Source organism: Elaeis guineensis, chromosome 8, assembly GCF_000442705.2.
Source record: "Elaeis guineensis isolate ETL-2024a chromosome 8, EG11, whole genome shotgun sequence".
NCBI lineage: Eukaryota > Viridiplantae > Streptophyta > Magnoliopsida > Arecales > Arecaceae > Elaeis > Elaeis guineensis.
The window spans coordinates 24106879-24124841 of NC_026000.2; the positions used below are offsets into that span (position 1 = coordinate 24106879).

At 34.9% G+C, this 17963-nt stretch overlaps 1 protein-coding gene across 1 annotated transcript; it reads left to right on the top strand.

Moving 5' to 3' along the window:
* The first annotated feature begins 713 nt into the window (after positions 1–713).
* On the top strand, positions 714–13340 carry LOC105034303 (signal recognition particle 14 kDa protein). The gene is made up of 4 exons (XM_010909401.4): positions 714–854; positions 1881–1974; positions 2086–2195; positions 12974–13340. Exons 1-4 carry the CDS (start codon positions 852–854, stop codon positions 13157–13159), a joined length of 393 nt encoding a protein of 130 aa, XP_010907703.1. The 5' UTR covers positions 714–851; the 3' UTR covers positions 13160–13340.
* Positions 13341–17963: the final 4623 nt, after the last annotated feature.

Sequence of the window (17963 nt, forward strand, 5' to 3'; positions counted from 1 at the left end):
ATTATTTTCTTTTTTTTATGGTATTTTTTTGAGGTACTTTTTCTCTTTTTTGGATATTTTATTGAAAAAATTAATTGAAAATGGATAAAGTAATTTGAAACGGTAAATTTTTTGAATTCAAATTCAAATTTTTATTTTTTTTAAATTTAAAATTTTATTTTTTTATTTTTTATTATATTTTTTTTTATTTTGTTGTATTTTTTTATTTTTTAGATTTTTTTTGAGATATTTTTTAAAAAATTAATTTGAAATAGAGAAAATAATTTAAAATGATGATTTTTATTTGAATAAAAATTAAAATTTTTATTTTTTATAAATTTAAAATTTTAATTTTTATTTTTTTTAAATAAATAATTAAAATTTTTATTTGAAATCACGTTTTTCAAATGACGTTTTCAAAGCCATCATTTGAAATATCAGTGATTTTAATTATTTTTTTGATTATCATGTGGGGCAAAAGGATGGTGATGTGGAGATTATAAAATACCATTTCAAATGATGTTTTATAGATTTATATTATTTTTATAAATAAATTAAAAAATATATTATTTTAATAAATATATTTTTTTTAAATTACTTACGTAATGAACTTTTATTCGGTGGATAATGAGAACATAAATATCATGTAAAAATATATTAAAAAAAAATATTGCAAGCAGTGGCAAATGACGTAAAAATTTGAAATAGCCGCATTTGTTCTTTGGTTAGAATAAGCCATCTAAGCTCAGATGATTGTGACCCTATAAATCCGCGCGTTCTGCAGGACAACAAACCCTGAGACCCCTTTAAAACTCCAAGTCCTGCGAGGTCTTCTCCGCCTCTGGTCGGGAGACAGATCGAATTCCTTCGATATGGTACCGTTCCCTTCCTCTCTTACGATCCATTTGCTCCATTCTCACCAAATTCCATGTCGTCTTTTGTTTTCTTGATCCAATCTGCGTTTGATCGCAAGAATCCGTGTTGGGTTTTGGAGTTCTTTCATAGTTTCGTTAATCTTTGTTATCTGATTCTACTCCTGTTTGATAGCATGGATCCATGTGGGATTTGGATTTCTTTTGTAAATCTGTCGACCTTTTCTTTCTTCCCCCTTTTTTTTCCTTGGGGGTTTTTGTTTTTCTTGCGCGATACCATCTTTGATCCGAGATGATGCAATATTTTTGATTAAGTTTTGAAGTTAATTGTTTGAATGCAAAAGTGATTTTAGGTCTTGCGTTTTGTGTAGATTCTTTGAAGTTTCTCGATGAATCTAAAACCACGTTGGGGTTTTGGTGTTTGTTCTTCTACGTCATACTATGTTAGTTTTAGAAATCCTTGGCTACGTGTTCTTTTCTTTTTCTTGTCCATGTGTTTGTTTTCCAAGTCTAATTGACAAGAAGCATGGATATTTTATGAGTTGTATGTTCCTTTATCATACTTAGCAAGAATTTTTTTTTTTTTGCAATTATTTGTTTATTTGTGAATGTGTCTTTTTTCATTTTTCTTAATATTCTGTTCAACAGTATTATATAACTTTTTCACTGGGTACCTTCTTCAATTTTATCACTCTAAGGTCCTAGTTTTTTTTTTTAGCAACAGAAACCTTATGACATTCGTTCTTTTCCCCCTCTTTAGGGGCTCTAAATGGATTTCTTCAAATTGCTTATATACCTATATATTTTGGTCTGTCTTTCTGTGATGTTACAAACTTTGTGAAACCAATTCCTAAGTTCTCTTTTAGTTTAATCATCTTATGGTGCTAACAGGACAACTATATTAAGCTTATCATTGTTAGATTATCATGCTTCCTAGTGGTTTCTTGTTCATTGCAAGACATGCACCACGGTTCTAATATCTTTTTTTTTTTAATTTTATTTTTTCTGTTAAAAATTCTCTTGTTTTAGGTTCATCTACAGCCAGACCCATTTCTCAATGAGCTTACAAGTATGTATGAGCGGAGCAAAGAGAAGGGTTCTGTGTGGGTCACCCTCAAGCATTGTAAGTTTCTTTATTTTTCTCTATTTTCTTTCTGTTTATATATTTAATCTAGGCAATGAATCTTATCTTTTATTTTGGCCCTTATTGGTTTTTGCTTGTCTGGTATATTAGCATCTATGAAAAGCAAGGCAAAGCGTAAGAAAATGGAGACCGAAGGAGAAACAATTGAATACAGATGCCTTGTTCGTGCTACTGATGGCAAAAAGACGATCACCACTTCGGTAGGTCGCAACTAATCAATCTTCTTTTAAAATTTTCACCTCATTTTGTTTTACTGGTTCAATACAATTTATAATGCTAGATTGTGGGATGCCTATGCTTTGACACTAGTTTCTTTTGTTTATGTCCTTCTATGTGGTCATGCTATTTGTACAGAACAACTTATGCTGGCTTTCTATGATCACACCATTTTTTTTTGTATTTTTTATTTTTCATACTTGACAATAAGTTACACGTTTTTTTTCTTTCTTTTTTTTTTTTGGATTGGTTTTCTAAAAAGTTAATATTCCGTTTGAGAGAATATGATTATGTCATGTCAGGAATATGGATAATTTTTTAGAGCTTATATAATGCTAATTATTGTTGAGCCTTCTGAAGAATATCAATAGTGGGCTTCAGAAGTTTGTCTTTAAAGTTGTGTTAGTTTAAATTTTATAATCACACAAATTGATGTCACTTAAATTAGGACAATCTCGTTAGTCAAGTTAGCTTTTAACTATTATGATGCATTTATAATTGAATTATGGAAATCTTGTGAAATTTTGTTTTCTATACATGCATTGGTTTCTAAAAATGCACAAAATGCATTTTCATGCATCGTACAATTGAATGTTACATGTAGATCACATTACAAAGTCCCATGTTTTTTCTATTGATTTTACAGTTTTTTATTACTTTTTTTAGGGAGAGGATTTTTAAAGGACGACTTATAATATGCTACGAAGTGCTGATATCTCTTTCTTCCAGGGAAAATGATTAGATTTAGATGTATGAAGAATATTTTGTTAACAAGAGTAACTAAAATTTGAATCAAGGGTATCAAAATTGCAAATGGACTTGTAAGCCAGTCAAAACACCAGCTTGATTCACAGACAAACATATCCTTGTATGTATAAGGGCACAATTAACTACGAAATTGCAGATGGCCTTGCAAGCTAGTTAAGTTACTAGCCTGGATCACAGACAAACATATCCTTGTGTGAACAAGGAGACAACTAATCTTTTGTACACATACATACATACCTCTATTGTTTACTTGTCTCATTCTTCATGTACTTTCTTTCTTTTGGTATTCTAAGGGATGATTATGGATCTTATTTAATTTTTTTAACTGAGGCATGATTTGCCTTGGTTAATGATTTTATATGACTTAAAGAGCTCTTGAGTGAGAATGCAGAAAACTCTTTCCTGTGTATGCACTTTTCTTTATCTAGTTGTATTGCTCTGCTTGCTCTTCTTTCATTTGAATCTTCTCATTCCCTTGTTCATTTATCTCTCATCTAAACTCATCTCATTTTCTTTGTTCCTTTTATTTGTTTATTCCTCCACGAATTTCACTATTCCCCTTCATCACCTTTTCTAGTGTTTGACAGTAATTCTGTCTCAAATTAATGATCTTTAGGAATTGTGTGGTTGGATATCATTTTGAGAATGATTTAATGTGACTTGGAGAAAGAGTTTTGGAAGGATTTCCAAGTTACAGTTTAAACCAAGATATGAGCTGTGATATATGGAGGGAAGTCTTGTATAAGGTTTAATTTAAATCTGATGTAATACATTCGTGTATGCAAGAAGGAATAGAAGTCCATGCATTAGATGCCTTGACCAAAATTAGATGCCCTCCAATTACATATGATGCCAAATATCAATGGGATAATATGAACATACAAATCAGATCCCTAGACAATTTTAATCAGAATATCAGATCTTTCACTGCCCATGATTAGATTTATGTCCTTCCCTAGTCCTTGCCTACAACATGAAGAGATCTTTGTAATATTTCTATTTTAAAATTGTCATAGCTTTTCATGTCCTAAATTATTTGTTAAAAATTAAATTATTCTTAAATTTGATCATGAAGTAACCTTCATTTGCTATAACGGATAACTCATATTAGTAATAGCCAATCAAACCTTGAATTGCATGTAAACTATGTAAAACTATGGTACCAATGTGGCTTAGGTGCATGATTCAAAGTGCACTGCTGCTTCATTCTGCCATTCCATAATAATGGATTGGATAAGCTCTTCTATGTGGCAGAATGTTTGCATACCTTGTAAGAAAGCTAACTTAGTTGTCATCCTTCAAGATTTAAATTAATCATGATAGCCACCAGCAAAATAGTTTCTAGGAAGCACATGCTAAGGCTTATATATATAATGGAAATAACATGAACTAGCAAGATAAATCAAATGACACAACTGATGCGAACAACAAAACCATATCATGAGATTATACATTATAGAATTATCAATTTTTAATTAGCCTAGAAAAACCCAAGCATGAAAAATCTGAAAGAAAGTATTAAAAAAAAAAAACATATCGATAGATCAGATCGTGAGAACAACAAAATCATGAGAACAATACATTGCTTCCATATATTGGCAAGCATGGACAAGAATGAACAGAGGCCATAACAATTTCATGTCACAAAAATGAGATTAAAAGACCATAACAATTTCAGAGAGAACCTATGTTACCTGGATCCTTTAATTTAGCTGAAAGTTCTGCACCTCTCACTCAAACATGGACATTGGTACGACACTTTAGACACAACTCTCAAAGAAGCAATTTTTAGTTATTGAAATGAGCCAACCCTTAGACACACACCAGCGCCCAACACACAAACCCCTCCATATTACACAGATGGGAACAGAAAACTATATTGATATCATTTTCAGATTAAATAGATCAACTATGCATGGATCATTACCATAACAAACAATATAGCTTTTTTTTAAACATAAAAATCGTATATTGACAGATCAATTTGAAAAATTTGGGGTTCCTAAGCTATATTTGTCTTTGAATGAGATCATAAGGTCATGAACATAAATCATAGCACAAGGTCACCACTGATAGATTGAATGATCATAATCAGAGATCATTTGGTCAATTTTTTCCCGTAAAGAAGGTTGACATGAATTAGATCTATGGCTGCTAAAGAACTACAAAGAGAAAGAAGCAGGTTTGGATCTGTGCTAGGCTTTTGGTGTCGAATTAGCACTTGGGGCTAGGGTCTGCCCTGCTGCTTGGACTATCCTGCAAATATGACCATAAGAGGAAGCGAAGAGGGAGAAAGAGTTAGAGAAAGAAGGAGAGAGGGGGTTGCCCAGGGTTTCGTTGATTACTAGCCAGGCCTTATAATCAGCACTGCTGAAACCAGGGGAGATGTTGTTTAGTTTCCTAGGATCTCGCTGAACACCCACTTTACTTGCTGGAGTTGCTGAAGGGGGGAGAAAGGGGGAGGCGGATGGTAAAGGAACACCATAAGATTGTTGGAGAAAAAGAGCAAAATTAAGTAATCAAGGGGATCGTTGAAAAGAGGAGCATAGTCACAGAAGAATCAAAGATGAGCTCTTCTGTACCAAATCTTGAACAAGCATGTGATAATCGTCATAAAGGTTAATTGGCGTTCACATATCTCTTGGACAGGCATGTCAACAATGTGGCACATTGACTAGGTATCCCCACATGGGTACAAGATCCAACAAATCTCAACTCCATCAAATAGGGGTGAAAGTGGTATGAATGATATTCGTTTGGATCCATTTTCATATCCAAATCAATCCAGATATGAATAGAAATTTGAGGATTGACTAATATTCATATTCGTATCCATATCTGTAAAAAAAGAAGGATATAGATAAACAACTATGTGATCCGCATCCGAATATCTGAATCTATCTGTAACTCTATATAATTTTATATAGCATTTATTAATTTTTTTTAAAAAATAGAACCATATAAACATAATATTAACTTGATTTATCATCTATTTAGTAATATCTTTGATTTTATAGTCATAAAGTTTAATTATTTAATTTATATCCATAATTATATCTATACTTTGAGTATTGAATTGTATCTGTATTCATTTAAAACAAATATGGATATGAATTTTTGCATCCGAATAATATTCGTATCCGTAGTTGTATTCATCAGACAAAACAAATATGTATATGGATATACTAGTATCTGATTTATATCGATCCGATTTCAGCCCTACCATCAAACGTCCTTGATCCTTTCTGTTTTAAATGGACTTCCATATCAGCAGCCATGCATCCATCATATGCTAGTCCCAAGTGGAATGTTGATCAGTTTTTTTTTTTTTGTTTTTTTTATTTTTTTTGTGGGGAGGGGGTTGGAAGATGTGTTGTAGCATGCTGCTACTTCCTTTTTATTCTTCTGTTCTTTCCCCCTCATTTTTCTCATGTTGTCTTTTGTTCACATTGGAGGGAAAGAAGGGGCACCCTGAGACTGAAGAAAGTGATCAAATGTTGCAAGTGGAGTGAAGTTGCTGGAATGGGGAGCATGGTCACTGGAGGATTGAACAAACGTGATTGTCAATTTGTTCTATAAGAGGTTGGGGTTGTTTGGGACCTTAAGGCTGTGGTCATGCAACATACTGGGGGATGCATGGGTGCAAGCACACTTTCTTCCTACTTGTTGTGCCCACGACTTGATGCACATCCGATTTCGCTGCAAGTCTAGATGCTGCAAGAAAGTGTCATGCTATATTTCTTCTTGCTTGCATGTTTGCAACTTAAAGGCAGCCAACCACTACAAATAGATTGTTCTCAAGTCACTTATGGCAAGTAAACTTATAGGCAAATCTTTTGTTGGCATCAAACAACCTTAGTGAATGTTATTATCACTTCCTATAGGTTTTTAGAGAGAAATCAAATGGTTGCAAAGAAGTTTCAAATAAAATTTTGGATTTTTTTTTTTTTTCAACCATATGTTACCTGCATGCTATTTAAGCCAAACTCCAATGCAACTCCCTGACCTTCCTATGACCAAAATTTTAAAACTAATAATCCCCAAAGAAAAAAAAATTCCTTAAAAATTGTGTTTTGAAATATTAAAACTTTTGGTTAATTTTATAACAATAGAACAATTTTATTACTGAGACCATAATCATTTTAATTGATTAACTTATGTGGTATGCTGGCGATGGTTATACAACTCTAATCTGTACCCCTTCACAATTACCATAGGAATCAGCCTATGAGGATAGACTGTGTCATCAATTGTGACTATTGATGCTTTTTTTTTTTGTGGTTATGCAAATATGGATTATTTTCCTTTAATCCAAGCACAGTAAGTTTTTGTCCGATGGAAACTTCTATAGTATATTGGAAGACATTTTTTTGTTAATTTATTTAGATGTGAGACTATTCTTTGGCAGTATAGCTAGTATGTACAAGTTATCAAGGTGATGGTAATTTCTCTCCAAGTGAGAAATTCCGAAGCGATATGTTTTGTTGAAAATTTGTACTTGCAAAACGAAGGAAAAAGGTGATATCAGGGGTTTCCTACTTAGTATCAGGCCCTGTCTTAGTTTGCTTTGAGGACAATATGGAATTGGGATGGGATGGTATGATCAAGATGGACTGAAAAAAATTATTAATAACATGAATATAAGGAAAAAATAAATAATTGTCCCAATTTATTCAGTGTCCCGATGCGTCCTAATTGTTGGGATGCAACCGGGATGGTTAAGATGGTCAGGATGCCCTAGTGCAAGAGAGAAATGGTGTCCTAAACTCATGCTAGGTACCATTTTCTTGCTAAACTTACGATACCCACAGGGTGCATCTGTACCATTAGAACATGAATCCTTGAACATCATGTTTATATATATGGAATACATGGAAGGATGATTGAATGCTAATAATCTATTCAGAGCTCTTTCTATATATGACCTTTTCTGCGACAAAATATTATGTACTTAATAATGGTACAACTTCTTGGTGGATAGGGAATTAACTTTGAAGAGGAAAACATGGTGGGTCCTTTGGAGGTTCCTTTATTTGGTGGTGGTATTATCTTATGAAAGTTTACGTTTTTACTTTTCACATGTTTCAAGAAGCATAGTGGATTATTAAATATCTCATAGGCATTTAAGATACTATATGTTTTATCATTTTCAGAGATCCGTTCATGTTGGCACCAAGGGTTAGCATTCCTCTATGTATTCATACCTAGAAAATCGTAATGTGCAGTTAATACCTGTCCAAGCTCAAGGAAAAAAGCCGAAACCTAACAAACCCTCCTACAACATCACACAAAACCCATCAACTCTAAACAGTTTAGAGCTTAACCAAACCACACCTAAAACATATAGAGAAACCATCTTAAACCATCATCATAGAGAACACAGGCTTAAAGCCACAGCCAAGCTACAAAAGAAGATTCAACACTATTTATAACTTGACAAGAAGGACCACTTGCTATTTTACAGCACTTGATTATGTTGATCCATGTAAGATCACCGATAAAACTGTTTCCTGTTATTTTTGGAGTTACGAAGTTCTGTTGTTTGCCCATCCTAGCAAACTTGCCTAGAAATAGTCACACGGGTCATAGTCTACACCCTGTTTGACAAATTAATTTGTGGTTCTGTGTGACATGGAGTTACATGGGGTCTACAAGTTGTGTTCCGATTAAGTGGTCGATAAAAAATGGTGTTAATGGACAACCATTTGATATGCATTGAATTTTTCATGCCACTGAATAGCTACATGTTATTCAGTAGTTAATTCTGTGGTTATTAAAGATTCATTCTTCCCTTATCATTTACATTTTGAGTTGGTAAGCATTTTCTGTATTGATGTCCCTGGTAGTTATGGAGCAAGTTGGTGTCAGGGATATACTCTGATTAATATATACTTGTTTTTCATAGCTAGTATGTCTACTACATGATGTATCAGCTTGTAATCGTATTTGTGCCTATTGTGAAGGTAACAAATAAACTATCTGTAATAATTCTATACAACTAATACGTGGTACTACCACAACGTTTATATTTTTATTTGTCCAGTGTTTATTCGGAGGTTATAACCATGCTTCCTTCAAACAATTCCACACCAAGCTTGGTGGTTGCTTGACTTGTTTATGGGTTGTTGGTTATGGATACTTGATACAATATGACCTTTCTTGAGACCGAAAACAGTGTCAGCTAAAGTTTCAACACTAGGCATGATTTTTGAGGTGTCCCAATGTGTGACTAATTTGAGTGCTAAAATAATTACCCTAAAGTGCATTGTCACTTGGGTGACGTGCTATATCTTCTTGTTTGTTTTCATTTATGTGATGCCATGGGCATAAATCTACTGAAGTAAAGCATCAATTAATGGTTAGACCATTTTTATGATCAATTATTATCGATAATTTTATATGTTTACATTTGTATATACTTTTGTTGTGACAAATTGGATTTGGGTAAAAGGGCTTCCGAGGATACGGGGTTAAAATTCAACATAATAATTTTAGTGAATATAGCAATGTTGAGGGCCTAATCAAGATTAAGGGTTATGAGATACCGAAGTGATTATTTTTTTTTTTTTCCTATTGGGATCTATTATACAAAAGATACATAAAGATAAGTAATAGAACTTAGGCTGTCTGGGTGAAGTTAAGAGGTTCTGCTGGGGTGCTATGTGATTGATGTATACCTTGATGACTTAAAAGGAAGATTTTATAGAATTGCAACAATGCTTGCAATGCTACAAAAAAGTTGGACAATAAAGAGGGTTCAACAGAACAAGTTGAATGTAGCAGAAGTGAGAATGTTGAGATGGATGTGCGGTAAAATCAAGATGCATCAAGTAAGAAATAAGTTGTGCTAGATGAGTCATAGGAATCGTATAAATTAAGGACAAAGTGATGGAAATCATTTGAGAGGATATGGACCTATGCAATGGAGATTTGAGGGAGCTCTAATAAGAAGGGGTAAGTTTCCGTTGAAGAATGTAGGAAGAGGAGGTCAAGGCCAAGATGCGATGGATGAAGTATATGAGAAAGGATATGAAAAAGCTTGAATTAATATTGGAGGCAGCCCGAGCTACTAATCTTGCGGATAAGGATTCATAAGATTGACCCTATATGGTAGGACAAGGCTTGTGAATAAGGATTCATTAGAGGGAGCTCTAATAAGAAGGGGAAAGTTTTTGTTGAAGAATGTAGGAATAGGAGGTCAAGGCCTAGATATAATGGATGAAGTATATGAGAAAGGATATGAAAAGCATGACTTAGCATCCGAGGCAGCTTTAAATACTAATCTTGTGTATACGATTTTATAAAACGGATCCTATGTAATTGGGACAAGGCTTGATAGTTATGGCTATCGCTATATTACTTTATTGTATCGAAGTAGCCCATTGTTAGGCTATTTAGGGCTTGTTTGGTTCACGAGAAGAGAAGGGGGGAAGTGCAATCAACAGGAAAATGAAGAAATCCCTTTTATTTGGTTGGAGTTTTCAGAAGAGAGAAATTGGAAGTGACATTCCCATGGGAATAAAGTTCTTATGTTTCGTGGGAAAGAAAAACCCATGTGGGACATGGGTTTTTGGCTTTCCCATGGGCTGAGAATTGGGATCTTTTTTTCTCAAAAGTACTCTAAAATCCATGAATAGAATGAGAGAAGTTCTTTTCTTTTATTTTGAGTATAATAGGTATTTTATACAGCTTTCCTAGGAAAATAGATACTCACCCAAACATAAGGCACTCTAGAATGTGCCACTTTTCTATGGTCGATCAGATATACCAAAACTATTTTTTTAGGCATCATATTCTTAGGAATCAGGTTCCTAAAAAAAAACATTCTAGTGAGGGAAAATTCTTCCTGTGAACTAAATGAGCCCTTCCCTTGGATACTTTGGCGATTGGTATAGGTGCCAGTTGTTTTGAAAAGGCTGACAAAAATATGCTGAGGCTGGTGCCTTTTGAATATGAAGTAAGGAAAAAGTATCTCAGCAAATACAATGATGATATGGAAAATTAGTATTGTAAAGAGCTTGCATGAGCTTAAAATGCAGGTTTCCAATGCACTAGCTAGCTTATTTTGTTTCGTAGCAGGATTTTCTCTTGGCTAAAGTTGCCTTGAGCATAATTGCAGCACCAATTTAGATTTTAGGGTATGGCTTCTGGTTGAGAAATTGACTTAACATCATCAACTTCTGATAGATCATATGCAACCTTTTCAATGGGTAAGGCTTGTTGGTGAAGGAGCAGAAGAGAGCAGTTTTCTATCCATCCTTTGTCAAACCTTCGAACTTTTCATTTCATTTTGGATACAGATGGAGACCGGAAAAGTGAACTCAAGTTTGAAGAAATGAAGAAATTTGGAAAATTATTAAAATGTAACATATAATACACATGCTCATGCATATTATGTGGATATATAATTATAGCAAAGTTGACACAGTTTTCAAGTATAAAGTGCACTAATTTCACAAAAAATATTGTCATCTGAGTTTGCTATTGGTGTTTTTAATTAATGTTGTATCTGTTCTAATGCATATGTTATGATGTATAAAATGTAAAAACTTGATAGCCATCTTTAAAGACTTGGAACTGTGGCTACTTACAATGAATGCCTGTCTTATTATAACTGTTATGTTTTATAGTTACTATCCTGTTATAAATGGATGGAATCTAGGTGTGCATACATTTGAAGCCGAATCAAAGTTGTATAATTAGCTGAAACAGGAAAAATATCCCTACTGTTTTCTTTGTTTCGTTTTGGTAGGCCAATCAACTAAAACATGTTTGTCACTGTCAGATTTTGGTCTAATGGAGTCATCTTTTCCCTTTGAAAAGATGCATAAAGATTAAGGAAATTGATTTTAAAATTTCCTTCTCTAACCTGCAAGAGACTTAATGCTTTTGTCCAAGAAAATACAAATTTACTGTTCACTTTGGTCCGTGAGGAAAGATGACACTCATATGATTGAGCGTGGGATCTGGTTAAAATTGTGGATCATACTCCCTATTCAGAGAGATGGAAAAGTATATTTTCACCAAGTTAGTTACGTTTGTAGAAACCTAGAGGAAGCATCACTTTCACATGCCTCAGAACCGAAGATGTTGAAGAGATGCCCTATCACCCTACATGCATCTGCTAAAGTTGTGGCTCAAAGTTTCTCAGCCTTGAATTGTTTCACGAGCTTCTGTGAAGCTCTGTGAACCTTCCGCTAGGATGATGGATATTTGGTGTAAGCTTTGATCCTGCAGTGAATACTGTATGAGCATGGGTTGTCCGGTTGCTTTTGCAAGGCATGTCAGGAATTTTGAGATGTCAGCAAGGTTGAGTAACATGGGAGACAGAAGAAATGAGACAAAATGAACCATGATACTCTAGTAGTTCTTACTGGTTAGATTGTGGAAATGTATGAGCTGTAGTTCAAAGAAAAAAAATCCCATCTAAGTTTCTTTTTTTTTTTTTTTAAATTTCTCAATTTTATTGCTTGCTGATTGCTTTTACAGCTTAATTGTCATTTTGGGTAGTCTGTCTTCATCATGCTGATGTGCTGGCAATTGCATCATTGGGTGCATAATATAATTAATTGCAGTCGGGTTTTGAAATCAGGGAGATATATTATAGTGAGCGTGGAGGATAATTTCATTTGGCTCATATTTTAAGACATAACTTTGTTGACCTCCTTAACTTTGGGTTTGAGGAAGCGGGTTCAGAAGTTCAGCAGTTCAGCCTTTCCCCCCTGAAATTCTTTCTTGGTTTATGTGACATCGCTTTATAAATTTTTCTGCCAAAACTTTCTCTTAATCTGTGTTAAATGTTTCACTTGTGAACATTTGGATACTCTTATTATTAGTAGTTGTCTTTTTAGTTACTGAAAAATTAGAATGCACAGGGGAAAGTATATCTTAAAAAGGTATGCAAGTAATGCTTGTTCACTTATGTTTTCTTAAAAAATTATTCGAGTAATGCTTGTTCACGTATGTTTCCTTGTCATTGGAATGCATGATCTAGCTCTCTGCGAAGGATCACCAGAAATTTCAAGCTTCTTATGCAACGGTCCTTAAAGCTCACATGAATGCATTGAAGAAGAGGGAAAGAAGGGACAAGAAAAGGACTGCTGAGGTTGAACAGAAGCCAGCGTCGTCAAAGAATCCTGTATCGTCAAAGAAGCCACTGCCTACAAAGCCCCTACTTTAAGCCACATTTCTTCTTCTTTTGTTAGTTTCCATTGACAGCAGATCTTACCTGCTTGATATCCTCATATTTCACTGGATGAGAATGTGAGAAATTCTCATTGATTTGATTTTTCTTGGTTTCTGTTCTGCATGGGCATGATGTAAACTGTGAATATTGGATAAAGGTGAGATTTAGACCTTCATTGTGAAGATTTTGCATGTTCCCTTTTTTGATTAGAGTTTGGCTAAAATCTGAAATGCTGACAGAGGATTTTCAGCAAACAGCTTCCAATTCCTTTGTCTTCATCCCAGTTTCTAGGTCAATACAATGTGAAATTACTGCTCTGGTTGAATACAAATCATTACTGTTTTATTTCTTGCACCTGAATCCTACGTTATGAGTGGATGCTGCTGATCTCTGCAATTTGTTCTGGAACTGGGAGTTAATTCCAATACTCTTAGTGATGCGGGATAATTCCAAAGGAGGGAGAAAAAGAAAATTAATTTTAATGATCAAATTTTTTTTTATTCATCAACAATAAATCACGTCCGGTTAGAGGTTCATTATTTTCAGGACAGACAGTATAGTTGTCTATATTTTGTTCAGGAGGCGTGATTGATTGATACGAGACTAAAGTGAGATCAATCTAAATGATACAGATGAATGTCATTCGAGAGATCAGTAAACAACTAGCAATAGAGAATTTCATAAACAGATAGTAGAAATTAAATATGCTCACGAGTAAATGTAAAAAGAAATATGTATGGAATGAGAAAAAATAAAATATTAAATTTGTGAGAAAAATTCAAGAAGATGATAAGAATCCGGATTGCGGTAGTTAAGAAATTACTATGATTAGGGCTTTTAATCTTTTAACCAAACAGATCAATTGATAAAGAATTAGATCTTTATCAACATCGGAAAAAAAAATCAAAGATCAACTGTTAAGGAACGAAAGTTTTTGACAGCATATGATCTGTAGAATAAGAAATCACTCTCTCAGCACAATAGATGAAAATTCTAGAGGAGACAAATCTTCTGTTGGCAGAATAGGCTTGCGTGGGTAGATGGTGGAGTCGAATTAGAGTTGCAGGAACACTGGATCTTAAGTAGAAGGAGTATGATAGAAAGTGAGCCTCACACCCTCCCTTGTGGGACGATTTTAGATCTCACACCCTCTCCTCTCGGAGCGATTAACACAAGTATTTGTGGAGTTTATAAAATTATTCCTTGTCCTCTTCATGAAAGATACAAGGATTTATATAGGACTCTAAAGGTCCTATTTCTTTAAGAATCTCTTACCTTTTACAAGGAAGAAATCAGCTCTCCACAAAAAAGTAAAGCATTATATGTGATAAAATAATCTACTATGGGAAAGAAATCAGCCCTCAACAAAATAAGTAAGTAGCCAAGAATTTTTAAGAAATTTTAAGGAAGAAATGGAACTTCATGTGGGTGCTTGATGCTTGACACAACTTGGCATGAGCACGGCACGCGCTGGCATGCATATTTCTTTTCTTAGCATGTGGAGAGTGGTGGCTCCAAAGATGACGTGGACAAATCCAAGTATGACCCTATGGACCTAAAGCTAAATGCATTAAAAATTTATTGACTGAAAATAAATAACTGAAGTAGAATCAATCTAATAAGGCTTCTTCGATCCAAATCGAATTTAAATCATGTTGTCGATTTTTGATAGCTCTGGTGTTCGCACCAATTCTCCCAAGGTGAGAAAAACTCGACCCTGTCGAGTGTGGGTCGATTTCACTCTGGTGACGCTCAAGTAGATCGAGATCAATGCATTGCAGCTTTTCTCGAGTGATCCAGGTATCTTCAGACTCCGGTCGACCTCGCCATCTGATCAGATACCGCTGATAGCCTCGACTCTGGGTGGAGAGGATATGCTCATCCAAAATTCTCTCAATCTGATCATGTTTTGCTGACATTTTGGCTGGTAGACACTCAGGGACAGGCTCGCTCTCAAAAGTTGGTTCAGCCTCAAATGGCTCACTAGGTATCCGAATTGGTTTTTTATAGGCGACAAGATTGGTAATGTTAAAAGTAGAGCTAATCCCAAAATCAGAAGGTAGGTCCACAATATACGCATTTGATTCGATTTTCTTTATGATCTTAAACGGACCTGCTCCTCGGGCATGTAACTTCTTCACGGTTCCGGGTGAAAATCGTTCAGGCCTCAATCGAACCATCACATAGTCTCCTTCTGCAAATTTTTGGACACGTCGATGAGAATCTGCATTCTGTTTATAAACTTTATTGCTCATACTAATTTTTTTACTGATCTTTTATGCAGACTCTTGACATGTTGTGCAAATGACTCTGCAGATTCGAAAATCCTAGCATGCATGGGTAGTGGGATGAGGTCTATTGATTTTCTAGGTTGATATCCATGAACTACTTCAAAAGGACTCATGCCAATGGACCTATTAACAGAGCTATTATATAAATTCGGCTCGGACAGCAAAAGATCCCAGTTACCATATGTTCCCCAATCAAGCAACGCAAAAGATTTTCAAGACTCCTATTAACCACTTCGGTTTGACCGTCTGTTTGCGGATGATAGGCAGAAGAAAACTTTAGTTTTGTGCCTAAAATGTTCCATAAGGTTTTTCAAAAGTAGCTCATAAATCTAACATCCTATCAGAAATAATGGTTTTAGGCAATCCATGTAGTCTAACAATCTCATCAAAGTATATCCTTACAACTTTCGATGCATCAGACGTTTGGCAATAGGACAAGAAATGGGCTATTTTTGAAAATCTATCTATAACCACTAGAATAGAATCATGCTTCCTAGCTGTCCTAGGTAATTCCAAAACAAAATCCATACTAACATCCTGCCAAGACAGTCTGGTATAGGTAAGGGTGTATATAGGTCGGTGTTTTTTTTTTCTACTTGCCACAGCATATGTTCTACATTGGGCAACAATTCGGACGACATCTCTTTTCAAGCTTGGCTAAAATAACTGGCTTCTACCAACTCTATAGTTTTATTCCTACCAAAGTGTCCAGCTAATCTTCCAGCATGTAATTCCCAAACTAAAAAATCTCTTAAAGATGTACGGGGGATATACAGCTTAGTTTCTCTAAATAGGTAACCATCCTGAAGGGTATATTCACTACATTTCTAAATGCCTCTTTTGTAAAGCGGTAAGTATGTCACCAAAATCTGGACACTCCTCATAATTTTCTTTAACTTTATTAAAACCAACAACTTCTATACTAACGGTGGACAGCAAAGTATGACGACGACTCAGGGCATCAGCAGCACGATTCTCTACACCTGCATGGTGTTTCAAAATAAAAGTATAGGCTTGCAAAAATTTGACCCACCTACCATGTCTATGATTCAATTTCTTTTGGAAATTCAGGAATCTAAGAGCCTCATGGTTAGAGTACAACACAAATTCTTGCGGTAATAGATAATACTCCAATATCTTAAAGCTTGGATTACCGCATAAAACTCCTTATCGTAGGTAGAATACTTGAGTTTAGAATTGTTAAGTTTCTCGCTAAAGTATGCTACCGGATGACCTTCTTGATTAAGGACACTACCAATCCCAACTCCTGACGCATCGCACGCTATTTCAAAAACTTTAGAAAAATCATGGAGACGTAAGATTGGGGCATGGATCATCTTGTCCTTAATGTCTAGAAAGGCTCTATTGGTTGCCCGAGTCCATTCAAATTTTTTCTTTCTAATGCAGTCAGTGATGGGAGCGACTATGGTGCTAAACCCTTTTATGAACCTACGATAAAAGGTTGCTAATCCATAAAAACTCTGCACGTCATGCAAACTCTTGGGCACCGGCCACTCAACTATTGCTCTAATCTTTTCAGGATCAGCAGATACACCATTGGGGATAACAACAAAACCTAAAAAGATGATATGGTCTGTCATAAAAGTGCACTTTTTAGGATTAGCATACAAGCTTTCTGTTTTAAGAACTTGACACTCTTTAGAGATGATCTAGATGGTCTTCCCTAGTTCGACTATAGATCAAAATGTCATCAAAATATACGACTACAAATACTCCTATAAATGATCGTAGTACTTGGATCATCAACCTCATAAAGGTACTAGGGGCATTAGATAATCCAAATGGCATCACCATCCACTCATATAAAATTTTTTGTCTTGAAAGCAGTTTTTCACTCATTTTTCGGTCTAATCCTTACTTGATGGTAACCACTCTTAAGATCAATCTTAGAAAAGATAGTGGATCCAGCCATCATATCTAACATGTCATCTAACCTAGGGATGAGGAAGCGGTACTTAATGGTGATCTTGTTAATGGCATGGTTATCTATGCACATCATCCATGTACCATCCTTCTTTGGAGTCAGTAGTGCAGGAACCGCGCAAGGACTCAAACTCTCCCTCATAATTTTTTTTTATCAGCTCTCCAACTTGTCTTTGTAGCTCGGCATGCTCATTAGGGTTCAACGTATAGTGGGGCAAGTTGGGTAGGATAGATCAGGAACTAAATCAATGGCATGTTGAATATTTCTCATAAGCGGTAAGTAATCTGGAAGATCCTCAAGAAAGACATCATAAAACTCACTAAGAAGGCTAGCTACTTTCTTAGGATAATCACCTTAGAATTCTTACGAACTTCTCTAGCAGCAAGCATCCAACTGGTGATCCTTCACTCATAGTCGTCTCTAATTCTTTAGCACCTATCAGATGAAGGCTTTTCTTCTTGAGATTTTTTTTTGGTCCATCGCCTATCTTTCTATTAGTAACCTTAGGTGGGGAGGGATTAATCGTGATCTTCTTATCCTAATGAGTAAAGCTACAGGAGTT

Bases quoted from the DNA above. Each gene is read 5' to 3' on its own strand.
- LOC105034303 (XM_010909401.4), top strand. The intron at 1,975-2,085 runs GTAAGTTTCTTT...CTGGTATATTAG, and splicing joins GTGGGTCACCCTCAAGCATT to CATCTATGAAAAGCAAGGCA. The intron at 2,196-12,973 runs GTAGGTCGCAAC...TGCATGATCTAG, and splicing joins AAAAGACGATCACCACTTCG to CTCTCTGCGAAGGATCACCA.